A 20457-nucleotide genomic window follows, 5' to 3' on the forward strand; every position below is an offset into this window, starting at 1 on the left:
AATGTGACAGAAACTGCGGGGCTGCTTTGGACTGAGTGGTCAGGGGAACCTTCTCTACAGAGGACACATCTGAGCTATAGGGCAAGACAGTGCCAGACATGAGAAGAAGTGGTGGAACAGTGTGCACAGCAGAAGGAAGAGCACGTGCAAAGGCCCTGAGAAGTCTCCTGACACACTGAGTTCAAATTCTCATGAACTGCATCCCATCCTAAAGGTCCCACCATAGGCCAACAGTTCCTAACCCCACCGCCTGCCTTCTTTCCCCAAATGACTTCTTTATCAGATTTTCTCAAGTCAAGGCAGACCTGAATTTTCCACTGGAAGGTGTGCTCTGAGCAAGGGCACAAAGGAACATGTGTGCACCTCCACCTACAGGGGCAGAGGTAATGTTGACATCTCGACTCCATATAAACTTGGGCCTGCCCTGTATAGGGAGCAAGAACTTGCATCTTCCCACCAGCGGTTCAGGGCCCACATTTGTGGGCTGCGGGCCTTTTGCAGAATATGATGAAAAGAGAACCCTCTGGAAAAATGTACACCTGTGCTCCAAGCATCTCGCGTGTATTTCAGAAGAGCCGCAGGTTCAGAATGCCTGTCTGTGGTTACCACTGCCAGAAGAAAAAAATAAACTGGTGTGGCCCAGAGACACTCCACTGATGGAAGGGACAATCTGTTAGAGGTGACTAAATGGAAGGGAGGAGACAAGATCAGGCCCTCGTACCCCTAAATAAACTCCCACATTCTCAGAGATTAGAGGATGTCAGCCTATCAGGGGGACCAAGGCCTGAAGGAATTCTGGTGAAACCTTATCCACTCCACCCCAGCGAGGGAAACATCCAATAACACACCCCAGAGCCTCCAGAGAAGGTCCAAGACCCCATTTTCCAGGAGTGTCCTTGACAAAGGTCATCTCTAATCTCACATTCTGAGATACATTTTGCACAAGGCTGGTTAACCATAAGAAGTGTTACTACAAAGTCCAAGTATTTCTAGGCTGAAGGGGACACCGAGGCTACTGTGTAAATAATTCAGGTCATTAGCAGGGGAAGGGGAAGTGCCAAAAGCCTGCCCACCTACCTCACTGCGGAGCCCCATCCTCACTGGGATGCTCCATTAGACATCAACCAAAATAATAACAAGAAGAACAGCTAACCAAGGTAGAATTTACCTTGTACCGGGCACTACATTAAAACCTTAATCTTACACAACCCTTTAAGGTTTGTACTATTATCATCTCCACTTTACAGGTGGGGAAATTGAGATACGAACAGGTGAAGTAACTTGCCCAAGACTACACAGCTAAGACGCAGACATAGCAAAACTCCTCTTCCACACCCCAGGATAGAAAGTGGTAACACCTGGGTAGTGTTTCTGCTCGTTCATCCACGACAGCTAACAACTACTGTTTGGCAGTTCTCGCACCCTCCCCCAGCGCTGGAAGCAAGCCTGCTTCAGGCATTAAATGGAGCAAGAGCCCTCTAGGAACAAGCCGCTCTGTTTCAGAAACGTTCAAGCCCATGATGAGGCCGCTGATAGTGCAAGCGCGGCTCTTCCCCGTGGCAAAGCCCCAGGGAACCTGACCAGGTAGGAGCTACCACGTTCAGAAAACAACTCACCTGTCTCTGACTACGAGGGACAGAAGTTCACCTTAACTCTTTGATGTCCGCCTCCCCCGCCTCTATCTCGGGATCCTCTGGCCGCGCAGTTTTAAAGACGCAGCCGCGAGCACTACGGCTCGGGTGGGCCAGAAACCGCGGCCACCGCCCCGCGCGCCCAAAGCCGGGTTCCCAGCCGCGAAATGACCGCAGCCCTCCGAGCCCCAACCAGCAGCACCCGAAAGGAAGCCACCCCGAGGAAAAGCGGCTGCACCCCAAGACAGCTGGCACCTCGGGAACTTTCGCCCAAGAGTTACCAGAGGACCTAAGTCAGGGTCTCCGGCGTGAGCGGCAGCCGCTCCAGGCTGGTGGTGGCACCGCCTACCTAAGCCGCGCTCAGGGTGCCCGGAGCCAGAGAGCGCACATCGCCCGCTGCGGGCACAGGGATGAGCGGGGACGACTTGGAGGTGGGGGTGGGGTCCCGCTCCGGCACGGTGGGTAAAGGTAGAGAGGAGCCAGCCGGGGAAAGTGTCCCGCTCCGAAGGTCTAGCAGAGCAGCGGGGCTCCAGGCCAGCCGCCCACACTCACCTCGGCGCCCAGCACGGGCTCGACCGTCGAGTCTGCAGGAGCGAACCACAGCTACGATGGTGGCAGCGAAGGCTACGGGGGCGGTTCCCCGGGGCGGGGCGGGGCGAGGCCGGGGGCGGAGAGGCCGAACCGGCCACGTGGGCGGGAGGCGGGCCGGGGACCCCAGCGGGCGCCCCAGCCCGGTGGCGGGGTACCCGGACGCAGTCAGGCTAGGCCGCTGCTCAGCACTCCCTTCCCCGTGTCCTGCCGGCGTCCCGCGGAAGGCTAGGAAGGGAGGGGAGATCTGGCCCCCGGGACAGCCCCCAACGCCTAGTTCGGAGAGAATTTACCGGGTCGGGGAAAGGGTGCAGAGCCCAACCTCCCGCTCCCGCTTCCCCCGGGGTGGCTCGCGGGACCGGTATCCGAGCGGGAGAGGACCGTGGCGACCCCGCAGGGGCTGCCCTGGCGGGCAAGCCGGAGCCTGCGCTAGGAGCCCCAGCCCCGCCTACCAGGCTGACCTTGGGCGTGTCGGGTCCTGCCCAAGCCTCACTTTCCTCGACTGTGGGGGTGAGATTGAGGACGAATCCTCGCGCGCCCAGCAGGTTCTCAGGAAACGCCAGCTTGTGGGCAGACGCTGAGCTTGAAAAGATAGCAGCCAGCTGTGGCCTGGGTCTTCCGTGCTGAAATAAACATGGCAATCTAAATACTAAAAGTATTTTCTGTATTCATTCATTCGTTCATTCAACAGATAACTCCTACAGTCCTCAGAACCCCATAAAATCAGGAATAAAAAATGCCCTGCACACTAGTTATGGGCTTTTATGAAAGTATAAACTGTCATAAAAATAAAAAATTCATCAATTGTTTTCACGTGCCAGGTGTGCATTTTAGGTGCTTGATCTACTTTAACGTTCACAACAGCCTTGTGAGGTGTAGGGGTTGTAGGGGCCCACTTCTCAGGAACTGAAGCTTAGAAATGTGAAAGTGAAGCCAGGCCCCGGATAAGAGGAGAGAGCATCAGCTCAAGGGCGAAGGCGTACCCTCCAGTAAGTGAATGGACCAGGCTCTGAGTGGACCTCCTCAACTCTCTCCATGGGGTGAGCTCTAACCCCAACCCCCTCATTCCACCTCACAGGAAGAGGCGGGATGTCGAGGGCTTCCTGTGAGGGACGTGTCCTGGCAGCAGCCGCTGGCATGTAAGTCTCCCAGCCCAGGCCCCTGTGACCAGCATGAGGAGTTCAGACCTTGCTCTGGTGCAGGTTTTCTTCCTTGAAACCCCTGTCTCTCCTTGCAGGCACTCAGTGCTGGGTGGCCTCTTCCTAGCCCACAGCCCACCTTTGGGGCCGGATCCAACAGCTGCAACTTCATTCCACTACAACTTGATCCCAAACCCAGTGCCTCATGATCCATCCCTTTCCTGTTCAAGGATCACACACCCTCCCCAGTACTCCCACTTCCAAGGGCAAAACCTATATCCAGATCTCCCAAACCCTTTTGTTATTCTCCCTTCTCCACACCACGGAAGATCCCTTACTACAGCCAGCCACGTTTATTAAATAATAATAAAGGGCTTCCACTCCCTCAGCAACCCAGAGCTCGGCAGGCACTTCCAACCCACAAGTCGACACCTGCTATCCTACCCAGGCAACCTTGTCAGAGACAAAAGTTATATTTCCATTAGACTCCATTTAATGATTTGAGCGTCTGCTACATGCCACACGATGTGCCAGACTGTGGAGAACAGCAGTGACTCTGTACAAGATAGACATAGTCCCTGACCCCACGGAGCTCACAGCTGATGTGGGTATAGTCAGACCCATCACTGGGCAGGTTAGGGAGCAGCATGTGGTCAGAGACACACAAGGGAAGTGCTGGCCCTGATTCGAGCATAGAGAGGCTTCCTGTGGGATCTGGGTTGAAGAGAACAGGAGACATGGAAGCCCAGAGGTGGGAGAGCACAGGGCACCCTTCTGGAAGTCCATGGAGAGGGGCAGGTGGGGGGGAGAACAAGGCTGGAGGGGCCTTGGTGGCCAAGATGAGACACTAAACCTTTACCATTGAAAGTTTCAGGCAGAGGTGATGGGTTTGCACCAGCCGCTGAGTGAGGAATGGATGTAGTGGGTGAAAGTCTGCTGGACACAGCAAAGGCAACATGCATTTTTATTATTACTAGGGGCAAACTCCTCTATTTCCTCTGTTTTACAATTCAGGGTTTCTGGAAATTAGAACAGATCTGCAAGGATATGTTGCCTAGAAACAAATCAATGTAATCCCACAAGGGTTTATATGCAGTGTACCATGCCCCCACCCCACTCATGCAAGGGGGAGGGTGGGGAGGACTTGGTTCTTGGGCTCAAGTTAGGAGACTGTTGGAGGAAGAGATGATACATCCAAAGGGAGTCCTTTGGTGGGGAGTGTAGAGGAAATAGGCAGGAAATGTGGGTCACTATCCATGGAGTTGGGAAACTGGTGGAGAGGCCAGAAGACACTGATGACCAGCCACCTTTTCTCCTTGAAACAGTTCATGAGCGCCCATTGAATTCAGCTCCATCTCCCCTAACTCTGCAAGAGAGGGTAGAATAGCACCAGAGCTGTCACCTCACTGAGTCATCAATTGGGAAAGCTGAGGTGTCTACTGGGGTCCCCACATGGATGAGGGAGTGATGAGCTGTAACTGATGACAGGCAGGAAAGCCATGGTGAGGGGCTGGGACAAGGCACCAGGCAGCACAGTCGGGGAAAGCAATCTCTTGAGAAGGCACGACCAAGGGCAAGGACAACAGCAATGGAGAGACACTGAAATCAGCAACGCGGGCCATCGAGTGCCCACTGGGTACCTTTAACACTCGTTGTTGTGTAAGGTCATACATTTAAACCCCTCTGATGACATAATACCACTCATATAACAATGCTGAGAGAAGTATAAAGAATAAGATAAAACCCAACCACAATCACACCACCCAGCCTCTCCCTTGTCATAAAATATTCTTCTACAGCATGATTTTTAAGAGCCGCCTGGTCTGTGGTATGAACGTGCCTCTTCTTATCATCAGTCCCAAATAGTACTTGGTTTGTTCCTCATTCCTCAGTATCAGAAATAATGCTTGGTGGTAAAAATCTATGCACAATTAACTTTGATGCACATTTCTGGTTATTTCCTAAAGAAAAAATGCTAGAAGTGGAATTACCGGAAGGGGCATTAAACTCCTCTGCCCGTAGCAATGTACAGATGCCACCCCCCTCCTTTTTTTTTTTTCTTTTGCTTTTGAAAGGTGTGGAGCATCCATTTGATGAAGCAACACTATAGCCTTCTTCCCCAGGGGATGGTGACACCTGTGAAAGGATTAAGGTGTTGATCTCATTTTTCAGACCTAAGCAATGCTCTGCTAGCAGCTAATAAAAGACTTCTTTGAAAGCAAGTCCTTTCTGCTCTCATAATCTGGGTTAGAGGAAAACCTGAGAGGCAAGGCTGAGAGGATAAAGGCTCCATCTGCTTTATCCTCACAACCACCCCATAAGGCAGGTGCATTTTTACCCCCATTTGACAGATGAGGAAACTGAGGACTGGGGAGATGAGGTGACTTGCCCCAGTGCCTGATCAGTGGTAGGGCTGGGGTCCCAAGCTGGTTAAAGAAGTAGAATCCAAGTCCAACCTAGGTGGAAGGCTTAGGCAAGGGGCACAGCTTGCCCTCAAGGAGCAGTCGTACTAGTTGAGCAAGAGGGTCTGGCACATAATCACAGGAGCTGTTCCGGAAGGCATGTGCCAGGACCTGGACTAGGGTGAACAGTGGTCAAGGAAGATTTGACTGCAAAGGAGGGCTGGAGACCTAGAGAAGGAGAAGAAACAGGCAGAAGAAACTGCCTGGGGAAAATGACCCAGGGCAGGACTACAAGAGTAAGGAATTTCAAATTCTGCTATGGCTATAGAGAAGAAAGACACACACAGAGAAAAGAGGTTGGCAAGGGGCTAGGTAATAACTTTGCGTTTACATCCAGGGCTATTGGCAGTTTCAAGCAGGGAGTGACAGCTGATCAAGTAGCCATCTCCTGTGAGGGTCACAGCCCACTGCCCTGCAGAGCTGAGTACTCCAGGAGACAGGAGCTCCACTCCCATCACCTAGCCAACCTGCTACCTAGACCAGGGCTGAGGGAGACATTTAGGGGATCCCACTTTATAACTGTACACTCTTAACCTGCCCCAGGTGACCATATCCCCGAAGGCAGGGGTGCTCACTGTGTACTAGGCTCTGTGCCCAGAACTCTACTTGGCTTCACATTCAAGCCTCACATCAACCTGATTAGGTACTGAGATTACTTACTTCCCAGATGTGGAAACTAAGTCCTAATCAGGTCAAGTGACCCACTCAAGGTCACACAGAAAGCAGCCAACTGAGATCTAATTAATCTCAGCCAACTGAGATTAAAGCCCTGCTTTAATCACAATGGTTTAAAAAATCTTGCCAATAATAATGCACGTTTATACACACGTGTGCAGGATTTTCAAGTGCATCAAACTTCAGGTACACTAACCAAAGGCACGACCTGCTTGTATTTGCATTCTGTCACCAGGCATGCTTTGGCCTTTCTTTGCTCTGAGTTCTCCCTGGCCTGGCCTTGCCTGGCCTGGTGGGAAACGTCTATAGTTTGTCTGGAAGCTGACATCTGCCCACTCCCTGGAATGTTTCTGACCAGCAAGAGCAGGAAAGACCAGGAAGAGCCATCCTCATCCTGGAGGACCATTACTTTATCTCTGCCCCCCTCCAGCTTCTAAAACTTGGAAAATTCCCCTGAGCACGAATTGATAGTCAGTTAGAGAAACAATCCCTGCTTTTGTTCACATCCAGAGCAGGGCGTGGTCATCTGGCACAGGGACCTTGAAGCAGGAAGTTCAGAAAAATGTCTGTCTCTATAGGGGCTGAAAGATGACTAGGGAAAATGGAGCCTGGTAAATGGGACATTAGCAGATCTGAGTACACAATCAACTGTCACAGGCTCTGTACAGTCAACTATTAAGACGCCCAGGGTTCCTGCCTTTAATTTTGCTAGGAGGACCTCCCCCTCCCCAAGCCCCATCCCTTCCTCCCAAAACAGTCAGATGCAGACCCACCCTCTTCTCTTAGGGGAAAGAGATGATTTAACTTCGCACTTGACAAAATCCCTGGGCTGAAGCTCCCATCAACAGGGAATTGTCTCCCACCCATGTCCATATGGCCCCCAAATAGTCCAAGACCTGCTCTTCCACAAAATGAATAATAGCCACTATCTACCATGTGTCTAGCACTTGCCAAGCATGGCCATGGGTGCTTTATAGACCCCCCAGCTCATTTAAGCTTCACAATAACCCAATGTGGTGGGTATTAGTCCCATCTTACAGATGAAAAAACTGAGACTCAGAGCAATTAGGTGATTTGCCCACAGTTCCATACTTATAAAGAGGTGGAGTCAAGACGGCAAGGATCTTGTATATCTTATTCATTACTGTGTCCCCAGTACACTCTTTAGGCTCTCAAATACAGTAAATATTGTCAAAGATTTTATCACCTATAAATGTGAAAGATGGTGTAAAACCCCTCCAGAAAAGAGGCCAGGGAGCCAAGCCCACTGATCTTGCATTATTTTTCCTTAATCTCAAAGACGAGATTTAAATTTTATATCATTGCAAAAGGCCTTACCCCATGTTTGTATCCCTCCCTCCCTCCACTGCATCCTCTATCTATCCTATTCTTGGACCACTTCTGATTCTGTTCCTGTAGACAGAAAGGACAGGGTATGCTGGGGGTAGGGGTAGAAAACAAATATTTATTAAGGACTCACTATGCCTAAGACAGTGAAGATATAATTTATGTCTCCCTCCTCATCCACCTCCTTAGCTTATTGCCTGTAGTCTCTTATTCAACTAAACCAAAATTAAAAATGTTTTCTAACTAAAGCCTGCAAGGGGAAGCTGGTCTTTGCTACCCCTAAAGTTTGCATTTCTAAAACAAAGTGAATAAAACCAGTGGTGAGGTCCCAGAAATGTTGGCAATTTTAAGAACCCTAAACAGCTGTAAAAATGGACTCTGCTTTCTAATACCATGGTAAAAAGTAGGGCTTCTTGTGCTATCCAAAGAGGATTATTTTTCCCCACTAACAGAAAAGAGGAATTCACTTACTGCAGTATCTAATGAGATTCTTCCAATGGAGTCCTTTTAGATCCATCTGCTTAACCTCTAAACCAGATTTACTCTCAACATTTGGATTGAGGAGGAAACCAATTCACTGTAACTTGCTACTCAAGGTTCGTTCTTCTCCTTATACGTTATGTTGAGAAACGGTACAGCCCATTGATTAGGAGTAAAGGATGATTCAATCAGATGTATGAATCCCAGTGCTGTTGACTTCTTCTTTGTGCCCTCGGCAAAGCTACCCAATTCTGGGCCTCAGAATCTCAAAAATGAGACCCCAAAGTTGATGTACACCAAGAATTTAACTTACAGAGTATTGGGCGCACAGGAGATGAGAGGACTTCTGTCGGAAGAATGAGCAGGCACCTTCTTCTTTCCGAATGACAGGAAATTTGTGGCTCCCAAATTTCAGTGTCCATCAACTTCTTTTCAAATTTCAAATTTCTGCAAAGAAAGTCCATTGTTCTAAGAGTCAAATGTCTCCTTGAGGTAAGTGTCCCTGTCCCTGCTCCAGACGCCATGGAGACAACAGGCACCTGCCCATTGGAGGGGGAGGTAAAGGGTCAAGGGCAGCAGGTTCACTTTCTCTAAAGTACAAGACAGACCAGCCACCCCTGGCCTCCTCACCCTGCATAATCTCTCTCCTTCTCAGAGGGAGAGCCCACAGAAAATTGTGCTAGGAATCCCAGCTATTCAGGAAATAGGAAACATGATCTAGAAAAATGAGCCACCACAATCTTAAAACATTTTATTTGATTCAGAAATTCTACGGTACAAAAACATTTTACAAATGTCAGCTGTGGTCTACTATTTACAGAGTTATGTACAAATCAAATAAGATGATAACATTTTCAATGTAAAAATATAGCATACTGCTACAGTCTGCCAGTCAGTGCTCACTACTCCACCAAACCTCACAAAAGAGAAACTTAAAGATGAAACAAAGACAATGGCAATAACCACTGTTCCACAGGCTTTCCCCCCAGAACATAGTAGCAGGGAGCTTCTGCAGTGAAAAACAAAACAAAACAAACCAACAGTGAAAACAGAAGTTACCTACTCTCTAAATGAATACATTTGGTTTTTTACAAAAGTTTTTGCTCTCTCCAAACTCACTACATTTTTTTCTTAAGACAGAAAAAAGACGCTTGTTAAAAATAACATACGATTACACATTAGCATCATCCAATTGTAACTTTTCGTCTAATGACTGGAGCAGCCAACTGTGTCTATGTCACATACAGACAGAAGATAGCTTCTTTGAATCTTCTCAACTGAAATTGTCTTTGATAAATCATCACATATGCAGTCATACTGGTTTGCTTTTGTCAGACTTCTGCTTGTGCAAACCACAGTGCTTGGTCAGTTCAGAGCTATGGCTCCAGCCCTTTAGAAATGGAAAAGCTCTTTGAGGAGTCTGTGGTCCTCGCTGAATTTTGGAGAGGAGCTGAAGAGCAGGCGGGAAGACAACTGACCAAAATTCCCAAGAGGTCCTCACTCAACCTCTTAGCAAATTAGCCCTTAGCAACTGCTATTTCACCTGTGGCTAAACTGAAGTCTGCACCAGTTAATAATACTGTGAGTCCTGAATTAAAAGTAATGCCTAGAGATACAGAAAAATAGAATCCAAAAGTGGAAGTGAGGGGTGGTTGCCACTCAGAAGGTAAGAGCTGGTCTTGAAGAGTATCTTGAAGAAGCTCAGGAATGACATCAGACACATCAGGAATAAGCACCAAGTGTTTAAACACAAGAGGGGAAAAAAACCCATATATGATAGAAGACTACTGCCAAGAAAAAAAACTGTGGTAATCAACTCACAAAATGAATTCAGGTGATATACCATTTTTTAAAAGTGCCTTTGTATTTTTAAGTAGTAAGAGAAGCAGGGTACATAAGAATGTCTCTGTTAATCCCCATCCTGAGCTTGGCCGTCACAAGGCACCAATGTGAATAAGGCACCACCTTCTATTTGGGCAACTAAACTGAGTGTGAAGCTGAGAAACAAAAGAGCAGTGAAAATTATTAAGCCCTTGGAAAACAAGAGCTGTGAGGAATGAGTAGGGGTGGGATTATTTATCACTGAAATAAAAACACCAGAGCGATGACTTCACTGTGGTTTTCAAATACACGGAAGGTGACCAGCTGTTCTTTTCCCACTACATGCTGAACAAAGGAAGGCTGGTTTGAATTTCTATAAGGAAGATGTACAAAGAACTATCTGATCAGCAGGGTAGGTTACAGACTCTCCTTCACTGAAAATCCAGAATCCCATCCACAGCCACATGTCCGAAATAATTCATGCACAGCCTGTCTGACACCAGGGGGGTACATGCCAGATAATTCAAACTTTCTCTCACCCACAAAGCTCTGAAATCGGAATCAAAGCTATTGGCTTACAATCAGACTTCCTTTTATTTTCACCCTGACCCTGGAAAGGAGGTGATATAGTAAGGACGACCCAACACCCATAAGGACTCCTAACTGATATCTCCGTATACAGTTGCACACCTCCAAAACAGATCAATTCACAGATCATTTAAAACAGAAGACAAAGCATAGCTGGCTCTCGTGGACACTCAGGATTCCTTGCCCTACCTTCACAACGCCTGCTTTCCTTATTAGGTCTTGGCTTGAGCTCAGAATTACACGTCATCTATAACAGTGATTAAGCCAAGAGCTAAAACTATAAATAAGGTCCTTCAGGTGTGGAGCTTAAATGAAATTGCTCCAAGTGTCATATTTTTTAAATTGGGAGAACACAAATCTGATTTTGAAATAAACAACTGGCTTGTCTTTTTCTTAAGACATCATGAAGTGTAAAGAAGCAATCAAAAGATTTCAAATGTATTCACAATCATATCAAATTTCTTTAGGGGAGCAATGGGTAAAAAAAGCAATCTAGCTCCCGGCTGCATTTAGTAAGAGCATTTTCTGGTGGCACCAGACATCTGTAATTACCATGGATGCCTTTCTTTTCAAATCTTATAAGTAGAGGGGGCAAACTGAGAGCTACTGGGCCAAATCAGGTCCACCCATCTGTCCCGTTGGGCCTGAATTTAATTTAAAATTTTGTTTTTAATTTAGTTATCAATACCAAAAAAGAATCAGAATCTTTCATGTAAACATCCAGATTCTCAGGTTCTCTTGAAAAACGGGACAATCAGGAAACACTGCATGGTCACAACTGACTGGACTGGCTGCTCCCTGTAGGTGGGACAGAGGGTGTCCATTTGCCACAGTCCCCACTATGCCCTACTGTCTCTCTGACACCGAGAGAGCATGTCACTGCCATTTATCATCACCCCTTATTTATCATTACATTTGCTGTAGTGGGGCCCCCTGAAGGAACAGCATCTGTTAAATAAGAGCAGCACTCTTTACCAACAATATAAAAAGAAAAGGCTAATAATCTTCTCATTGGCATTGTCCACCTCCCTCCAATAAAGACCCAAAGAGCCAAATTAGTATTGAGGTGGTTGGGGACTGCAGGGTTTTCTCTCTTTAGGGAGGAAAGTGTGACATTTCTTCTCCGGGAATAAAATAGGCTTTTCCTTCCTTTGTCTCTTTTAAAGGAAAAGATACTCAACTCTGAAAAAAGGAAAAGTTCTGAAAATCACATAACCCCACAACTTTGGGGGGACAGTTTTCCTGTTTATTTGTGCTTAAATGAGGTAACCTGAGACTAGGGTTTTTTTTTTTAAATGACACTAGTAGCTATAAAGTAGCACGACTAAACTTTGACAAACATACATGAACTTAAATTACTATATATTGATTCCAACGATGTCATCATTGCCTAGGACATTTTTTGAACTTCTGACCTGGGACTGTCCTCAGTTATTAATAATATGTCAACCAAAAACTCTGTCTGATGACTTACTGCCCCATCTCATTTTGGGCTCAAAATACTATTACCTGGCTGGGTCACCCGCCTAAGTACCTGGGCCTGGACCTGAATGACTTCTCATTCTCTCCGGAGATCTATATGCCTCAAAGGCCCAGGGCTCAGCCCTCTAGAGGACTCCTGCCCCAGTATGACTGGGCTGGGCCCATCCAGGTAGTCCCTGTTGCTTGTAGCTGACCTGAGAGAAGAACACACCTTTTCCTGGGCTTTCATCTCCCTGGTCACTCTCTTAGCAAAGCTTACTGTGTCAAATGCTAATGCGTCAGATGCGTCAGATGTGTAGGGCATTGGTGAGTTAAGATAAACAACTAGCTCCCTAACTTCAACTACCTGCACTGGTCTCCTGTACAGAGGACACCATCAGAGCCACAGAGCCTTTTACTCTCAGGATGAAGGCCTTTCACTGAGATCATCCCTATATTCTAGTTCTTGTTTCCCTAATGTCTAAAAGCCTGTGACTTGGCAGAACCTTTATCTGAATTCTGTCCTATCATTTTCACTGTCCACTCCATTTGTGAGTCAAAAATGCAGCTCTGCTTAAAATAAATGTTTTATTCCCGGCATGAGATGGGAGGGTTAAAAAAAAAAAAAGTGAAACTAATATGGCAAAACCAGGAAGTTGAACTTCTCAACTATTCAGAGTTGGGCATTCATACTGTCGTTTCAATACTTGGTAAAACAGAGTTTGATTCTGCTGAACATCACAATCATTCGTATTTCAAAATAAGTACCCAAACCCCAAATCCAAACTAAAGCATCACCTCATTTTTGGACTATCACAATTTTCCCTTCTATTTTCATAAGTAAGCTCGCTGCCCACGCTCATGGAGCCCAGTTGATGTTTCCTCTCCAGTCCTTCACACTGTCCCTGGGGCCACTTTCTCAGAGATGCCTCCTTTCATGTGCAAAGCTGAGTATCTATCCTAAGGCAGCACCTAATGGTTCCTTTGGGGCATGCACCATTTCTCGGCTTCAATAAGAAATCACTGTGAAAATGTTCCAAAGTGAATTTTCGTACACCAATCTCCTTCACAGAACATATGCCAACAATAGAATGGCAGGACAGTCACGTGTGGGCAGGAGCTCTGTGCTCATCTCAGATTCCACGGTGACAACATGGAACATCTCTTCTCCAACAAGATGCCTGGTTTTATGGGGGAGACAGTTCTGCAGCCCACTTGTCTCTCCCTCAGAGCAGCTGCAGGAAACTTGATGCCAGAGAACAGACAAGCACGTTCTTCTCCCAAGAAGCTGCCAGCTGCCTTTACAGAGCAGGGAGTGTGGCATTTGCATCAAAGATAAACACAAACCTCTTCTTTCCATCAGGGGGGCAAACCTTCCCTTCCCCACCTGCTGGGCATGAGCCTGGAAGGAAAAGTCCTGCCCTCCCTACTTCCCACCCGGCCTTGGGATGTTTCTCAGTGTCCCCGCGTACCACTGGTCCTATTTGGTGAAGCAGTGAAAACCAGGGTCCCTGGGAGGGGTGCTGAGAAAACAGGGTGCCAAAATCCAGCAGCATCTATGAAAAAGGTGGAAAAAGACACTCACTCCCGCTCAAGGTCACGGGGAGGAGGAGGGAACAAGTATTTTCCCTTTGGAAACAAAAATTCTGTACAGAAGTCATTCATAAAAACAGAACATTTACTTCTCCTTTTTAAAGGAAATTCTTTCCTCTTAAGTTCTCAATATCTATTTTTGGCAGAATGGAGCACAAGAGACATCTTTCATTGGGTAAGTACAACAAAAACAAAGTGAAACCTGATTCACAGGCTGGGCTGCGGGGGGAGTACTTTAAGATTCAAGAATTTAATGATTTCAGGTCCCATGTCTTCCAAAGATGATACTCAAAGAGCACACTCATCTTTGTAACAATCCCTTCCTTTTCACCTTCGTAAAAAGAGGTTTGGGGCTTCCCTGGTGGCACAGTGGTTGAGAGTCCGCCTGCCGATGCAGGGGACAAGGGTTCATGCCCCGGTCCGGGAAGATCCCACATGCCGCAGAGCGGCTGGGCCCATGAGCCATGGCCACTGAGTCTGTGCGTCCGGAGCCTGTGCTCCGCAACGGGAGAGGCCACAACACTGAGAGGCCCGCGTACCGCAAAAAAAAAAAAGGAAAGAGGTTTGTCATTAGTCAAAACAAGTTCAGCAGATTAAGTGACTACCACCTCCACCTACTGCCGTATGTCAGTGGATTCTGATCCCTAACGTTCCGGACACAGCTTTAGACCAGAGGCCAACCAAAGCAAAAATTACAACTTCCAGTAATACAGCCCAGTTGGGTATCAGTCTCTTAAAAATAAACTTCCAGGCACCAACATCTGAGATTCAGCACAGTAAATATAACCACGGGAAACCTCACAGGGAGATCTGGCCCCTCAGTGATGCCTATTCAGATCAAGATGTGGCCCTGGTGCCTTCTGCACATTGACCAACCCATCTCAGAAAGAATGGTCTACATGGTCAGCCTGGCCCTGCGGCTCCCTCCTCAGCCAGATATGCCACCTGCTAATACATAAAAACTCATTTTTATGAAAGGTGATTGAATATTCAGTCACCTTCTTGACCTTTGACTCAGAGCTTTTTTAACACCCATGGCATTGTAAATGGTACCATAAATTCCACGTCAAAAATGGAAAAGAACATCATCTGTAACAACATGGATTCCAGAGAGACTGGCACTTGATTTCCATGGCTGTAGTGGCATCAAAAGTGCTTTTTCCACAAAGCATTTCAAATCAAAGTAGCCAGTAGTGAATAGGCAAAGTTTGCACAGATAAATTAAGTCTGAACAATCAGTGTGGGTATTTTCCTGTTTCTCTTTACATGTTTCCTCCCTACCTCTCAGAACTGGCTCTAATTCAGTCTGCCCCAACATGGCAAGCTGCTGTCAGACATAATGGACATGCCTTTCAGAGCTCCACATGGTTTCAGAAAACTGGAGACTGCCAATATACCTGGTAGAGAAGAGAGGCAAGGACAGCAAGTACTGGCCAGGATTTCATTCTGAATATCCTTGTAAGAGACCTCAGCTCCAAGTGGGCCACATACCCAGAGAGACGAGCTGGGGAACCAGAGAGAGGCGGCAGCTAAAGTGGCAATGCTTAGACCCTTCGTTTTGTTACAAAGGAGCGACCGTGTGGAGTTCACCAGTGTAGCTGCAGCAACCAGGTTCTGCTTTGCATGCCCCAGAGGCGAGGAGCTTGGAAGGAAGGGCGGGAGGGTCCTCCTCACCTAAGAAGAGAAGAGAGGGCAGAACCACACGTCATTGCACTTCAGTGGGCTGGACACTCAGGCCAGAACGAAGCTGGATCTGGGTTTGAACCACTCACGCTGTACAAGTGAGGCAGGCATCCCAGTCAGCTCAAGACTGAGCATTCTCATCCTGCTAACAGGTTCTAGTTCCCTTAGCTGAGGATCCAGGGTTTGCGTGCATGACTCCAACTAGTCATAGGCACAGTAAGAGTAGCTCCAGACAGCATCCTGTAAGGGTTCCCTGGGTAAGCAGGCCCTCCTACCTGGAGCCTGCGCTGAGCTAGAATGGAGAGAATACTGTGCCCTGTGAACTCCAGGTTCAATACATGTGGCTTTAAAGACTTGAGAAGGTGGAGGGTGGTGAACATCACAAGTCCCAACAAAGATACAGGTCCACAGACCCTCATCTGACACCCTTGGGGACCAATGTGTTTGGTTTGGTTTTACAGTGGTTTTTTTTTAAGTCTTTATTGAATTTGTTACAATATTGCTTCTGTTTTATGTTTTGGTTTTCTTGGCCACGAGGCATGTGGGATCTTAGCTCCCTGACCAGAGATCTAACCAGCACCCCCTGCATTGGAAGGTGAAGTCTTAACCACTAGACCACCAGGGAAGTCCCGGGCCCAGTGTGTTTTGGCATTCAGATGTTTTCACAGTTTAGAAAGGCGACATAATGAACATACTGTATATTACATAAGATGGTACCAGGCAGCTCACCATAATTTATCAACAGTATTTCTGCAGCTCACACACGTGAACATTCCCATTACCTGGGATCAGCAGAGACTATGCATGGAGTTTTGTTACTTCCCATCGGGCTGCCGAATAAATTTGCACCGAAATTAGCAAAAAGCTTTCCTGGATTTTGGACTCATGGGGCAAGGCCGTGGCCTGCATCAGGAACCCGACCCACCGACCCTCCCGGCTCCACGCGCCTTACCCAGGCCTGATGAGGACGACAGGCTCTCCGTCAGCGAAGACGTCTCCGTCTGGTCCGTGGAGAGCCCTTCCATCAGGGGCAGGGACAATTCGGACGAAGGCACGGACGAGTCGTAGATGCCCGAGTCCCGTGGCATGTCCGAGGGGCCAGCAGCTTTCACCGCGTGCAGCAGGGGCCGCAAGACCGCGCTGGCGCCCGGCACGGGCCCAGCCTCCGCGTCTTCGTCCGGAGCGAACTGCGAGCCCTCAGAGTGCGGGTCGGCCGGCGCCCCGGAGCCAGCGGCCTCGGCCTTGAGACAGAAGTCGCTCTCCGGCCCTGGCTTGCACAGGACTTCGTTTAAAACCAAGCCTGAGTCAAACTTCTTCAAAACCGGTTCCCGGTAGCGGAGTGGGGGGAGATGGAAGGGAACAAACTGCTTCTCAAACCAGTCAGGCTCCTCGTCGATAAACTGGTGCATGTTGCAAATGGCGACGTATAGGGAGCGGCCCGATTTGCTCCGGAAGTAGTTCCTCCTGCTAATGCGTCCGGGCTGCAGCCCCGGCTCCTGGGGGCTGAGGTCCTGGGAATGCAGGTGGGAGCAGAGCTGGGGAAGGTGGTCCATGAGTTTGTACTTGGTGCTCAGGTCCAGGACACCGGGAACGTCTCCCTCGCAGGAATAATCGAAGTAGACGGCGATGAACTTGCTGAGCGCCGTGGATGAGCTCTGCTTGGCTTGGCGGAGCTTCTCAGCGATGGTAGACACCGCCACCAGGAAGAGCTCCCCTTTCCCCGAGCCTCGGGCGCCTCCTTTGTGCTTGTAGTTCTTCTTGTCTACGAAGTATTTCATGCCTTTGGAACACACCACGATGATGAACTGGGACTCGTGGATCTTCTGGATGACCCATTCTCTCTGCCCTTCTCTGCAGAGGCTGAAGTCTTCCCACAAGTCCAGAGCGACCTGGAAAGGGAGCAGAGAACCTCACTCACCTGTACAGCTTAGAGAGTCGAGTGACAAGAATGGGAATGTTACAAGAAGGGCACATCATCTGCCCCAAATCATTACTAGCACTGCTATATGCAGGCTTCGGGTTGCCCAGTTCCAAGGAACAGCTAACATTCCATGGGCGACCGTCACACACAGGCCCTCTGTATCATGCCCTCATTTTAGCATAATGTGGGATCTTTACCACTCCCACCCTACAAAGAGACAGAAGCACAGAGCGTCTAGCAACCCACCAAAGTTACATATTACATGTGGGGCCTTCAACTGACTTAGAGTGTGATAGGGAGCATGGAATACAGAGGCAGTGGGAGTGGGTCTATCTGATGAGTGAGGCTGCCTGGATGGGGGGCAGATCCTGGAGAGAGAACTGGAAGGTGGTGATAGACGGGTGTGGGTGAGGGATCTCAAAGTGGGCTGGGAAATGGGGTTCAGGTCTGGATGCCAGAGTCACCCACCCATGCTGCTGGCTGACTCAATGACAGAGTGTGACTGACAAAGAGGACCTCCCTGGCCTCTCACACAGCCCTGGAGTCAGCCTACTGTTTACCAGGTGATCAGTGCATGGAGAGGAAGGTGATGAGCTGCCGTAACATGGCCATTCTGGTTCACTCACTTGGAGTGACCGGCACCTCTCACCACTTCTCAGCAGTCTACAGGGCCACATCCCTACGAGACCCCTACGAGGCCTTTAACCCCTAGGGGAGGTCTCATAGGGAGTCTGGGGTGGGGCACTGACAAAGAAAAGAACACAAGGTATGCGTGGCCCCTCAGAGGGCTTCCCCTTCTCAGACCATCTTCATCTGATTCTGCTGAAAACGTCTCGGCAATTATATCAGCCTCTTTCCTTCTGTAGTTCAGAAATTAACTCTCAGTGCCTATGACAGTCACTTATGTGGAAGGGGGCTCTGAGATGACTTTGCCTTCCTCTTTTGCTCTAAAGTGTTACCAAGGGAAGAAAGCCCCCAACATCCCTCCAGCTGCTGAAAATAATCCTGAATTGTCTTACATTTTCCGTAATTCCCACTAACACTACGCATTCTGAAAGCTAACTGGGAATATATACTAAGCACTTTAAAAATGTTCCTGTCTGACCCAGCAATTCCATTTCCGGGTATCCACCACTGGAATGGGGCAAAATTGAAATAATGAGATGTTTAACAATTAGAAAAAACTCAATTATGGTGAATCACTAATATGGATCAAGAGTCTGTTTAAAACTGCTGTTTACAGAGAACTGCTAAGAGTGTAAAAAGTTACTGAGTGAAGAGACAGAAAAAAATAATTCCAATCCATCCAAAATGCACATCTATATGTACGAGTTCATCTATGCAGAAAAAGACTAGAAGGAAATACAGCAGTTTTAACTGTGGTTCCTCTATTCTCCAGGTTAAGATTACCATCCATTTTGAAATTTGTCATCCTTTTCTAGTTTCCAAATTTTCTATTACACTCATAACTGGAAGGCTTCCCCCCGCCCCCGAGGCTAGTCACTTACAAAGCAGAGCAGAAGGGTTGTCAGTATCTGAAGACTGTGTGCCACCTGCGGGTCCGCACCAGTTTTTCAGTACACAGGCTGATCTGCCAACGTCTAGACCTTCATATATTAGGAAACCCAGCCAGCCTTGTAAACATGCTTAACTGACACTAGGGGACAGCCTCACCATGTGGAGAGAGTCTAAGAAACCCACCAGTCCTCAGTTTCAAAGCACAAATAACTTCCAATTACACAATTATTGTACAATTCCTGCATTTGTAAGAAACAGTGTACCTTCCATGAGAGCTTCAAACTTCACTCTAAAACGAACACTATGACATTATAGAAAAGCTACATATTAACAGCTTAATTCAAGAGAACAGGCAAGAAACCAGAGGAAACCATTTGAGTACTTAACATATTATTGTTTTCCCTTATTTGCCAAGCTCCCCCTCCAAAACTGTCTAAACTCGCCTCTTTACTTGCCATTCTCTCTTTGACCCTCCAGTGCTCTCCAGGATGTCTTGAGTGACCTCCTCCCACCGGCCCCATTGCACGCTCCCAGGGCAGCTGCCATTTCCTCCACCATCCTGTCCCCCATTCCCCCGAGGTCTTTTTAATGCTTAAAACACTTCCTGCCAGGTGGGTGCCACTCAAGGCTTTTGAGCAGGAGTATGTCAGGGTTAGAACTAAGTGTCAGCAAACATTTAGTGCTGGTGATGGGTAGGCCAGGCTGAAAGAAGAGTGCAAGGCTGACCCTAGTTTGGAAGCTAGGCATTTAGCACATGTCCCGCCCAGAAAAAAAGACTTTAGATTCCTCACCTCACAGCCACAGAAGTCCTGGAGGAAGTAGGCAAAACACTGGACGACGTTCATGTGATTCTGGCCATCTTTACTGGAATAGCAGAGGAAGACCTTGGGCCGTGGCCGGAGCCTCTCCCTGGGAAGTGCCGTGATGTACGTGGAGGACTCAGAACTCTCTTCATCTAAATGTGAATATATATTTTCTAAAGTGGAAAAGAAGATAGGGTTGGCTCCCATGAGCAAAGCTCTGTCCTGTTCCCTACGACTCGGGACCTAATGCTGTCTTCAAGAAACAACAGTCACCATGTCACCTAGAGCACTCCCAGCTCCCTAATTCCACCAGCCCCTTGGGTCACCTCTGGGAATGGGACAGCTAGTTTCTGCAGTGGAGGCAAAAATGGACAAAATTTGTTCTTCACCTGAAACTGACCTCAGGCAAGCCAAGAGCACTGCAGCACCACCCCACCCTCTTGCAACTGAGTGCACCTACTACATCATTAAGCATCAGCAGAGGTGACCTTCTTTAAAACAAAAAAACTTTCATTGAAGGGTTTTTTTTTTGTACAAATTACAAAGGTAAAGTCCATAAATCTTAAGAGTACATCTCAATAACTTTTATCTAAGAATGCACCTGTGTAACCGCCACTCAGATTAAGATATATTTCTAAGTTCCCCAGAAGCTTCTCTCCCGACGTCAGACTTCTATAAGTGATAAAGCCCTACCTCTTCCCTTACTCACACCTTTAGTCTTCCTTTATGCTCGTGAATTTACCATCC

General features: G+C 47.9%; 2 protein-coding genes across 5 annotated transcripts in view; both read right to left on the reverse strand.

Annotated features, from left to right (window-relative positions):
• ARHGEF3 (Rho guanine nucleotide exchange factor 3) overlaps nt 1-2762 on the reverse strand; it is a 311235-nt gene extending 308473 nt beyond the window's left edge. The window contains exon 1 of one of the 2 annotated variants that reach the window (XM_079932995.1): nt 2681-2762. The gene's annotated coding sequence lies outside the window, so the exon portion shown is untranslated. Of the gene's footprint in view, nt 1-2183; nt 2249-2680 lie in introns of those variants that run through there. The other variant, XM_079932994.1, reaches the window with a different exon arrangement.
• Nucleotides 2763-2828: 66 nt separating this feature from the next.
• IL17RD (interleukin 17 receptor D) overlaps nt 2829-20457 on the reverse strand; it is a 73132-nt gene continuing 55503 nt past the window's right edge. Inside the window, exons 11-15 of one of the 3 annotated variants that reach the window (XR_013830017.1) lie at nt 19699-19883; nt 16421-17357; nt 15277-15459; nt 8636-8769; nt 2829-2842 (exon numbers count right to left, since the gene is read on the reverse strand). Coding sequence is in view for 1 of the 3 variants with exons in the window: in XM_079932993.1 (XP_079789119.1) it covers nt 15347-15459; nt 16421-17357; nt 19699-19883 (1235 nt within the window). In the remaining 2 variants the exon portion in view is untranslated. Of the gene's footprint in view, nt 2843-8635; nt 8770-8990; nt 15460-16420; nt 17358-19698; nt 19884-20457 lie in introns of those variants that run through there. The other 2 variants (XR_013830016.1, XM_079932993.1) reach the window with 2 other exon arrangements.

Source organism: Stenella coeruleoalba (assembly GCF_951394435.1).
Source record: "Stenella coeruleoalba genome assembly, chromosome: 10".
Lineage (NCBI taxonomy): Eukaryota > Metazoa > Chordata > Mammalia > Artiodactyla > Delphinidae > Stenella > Stenella coeruleoalba.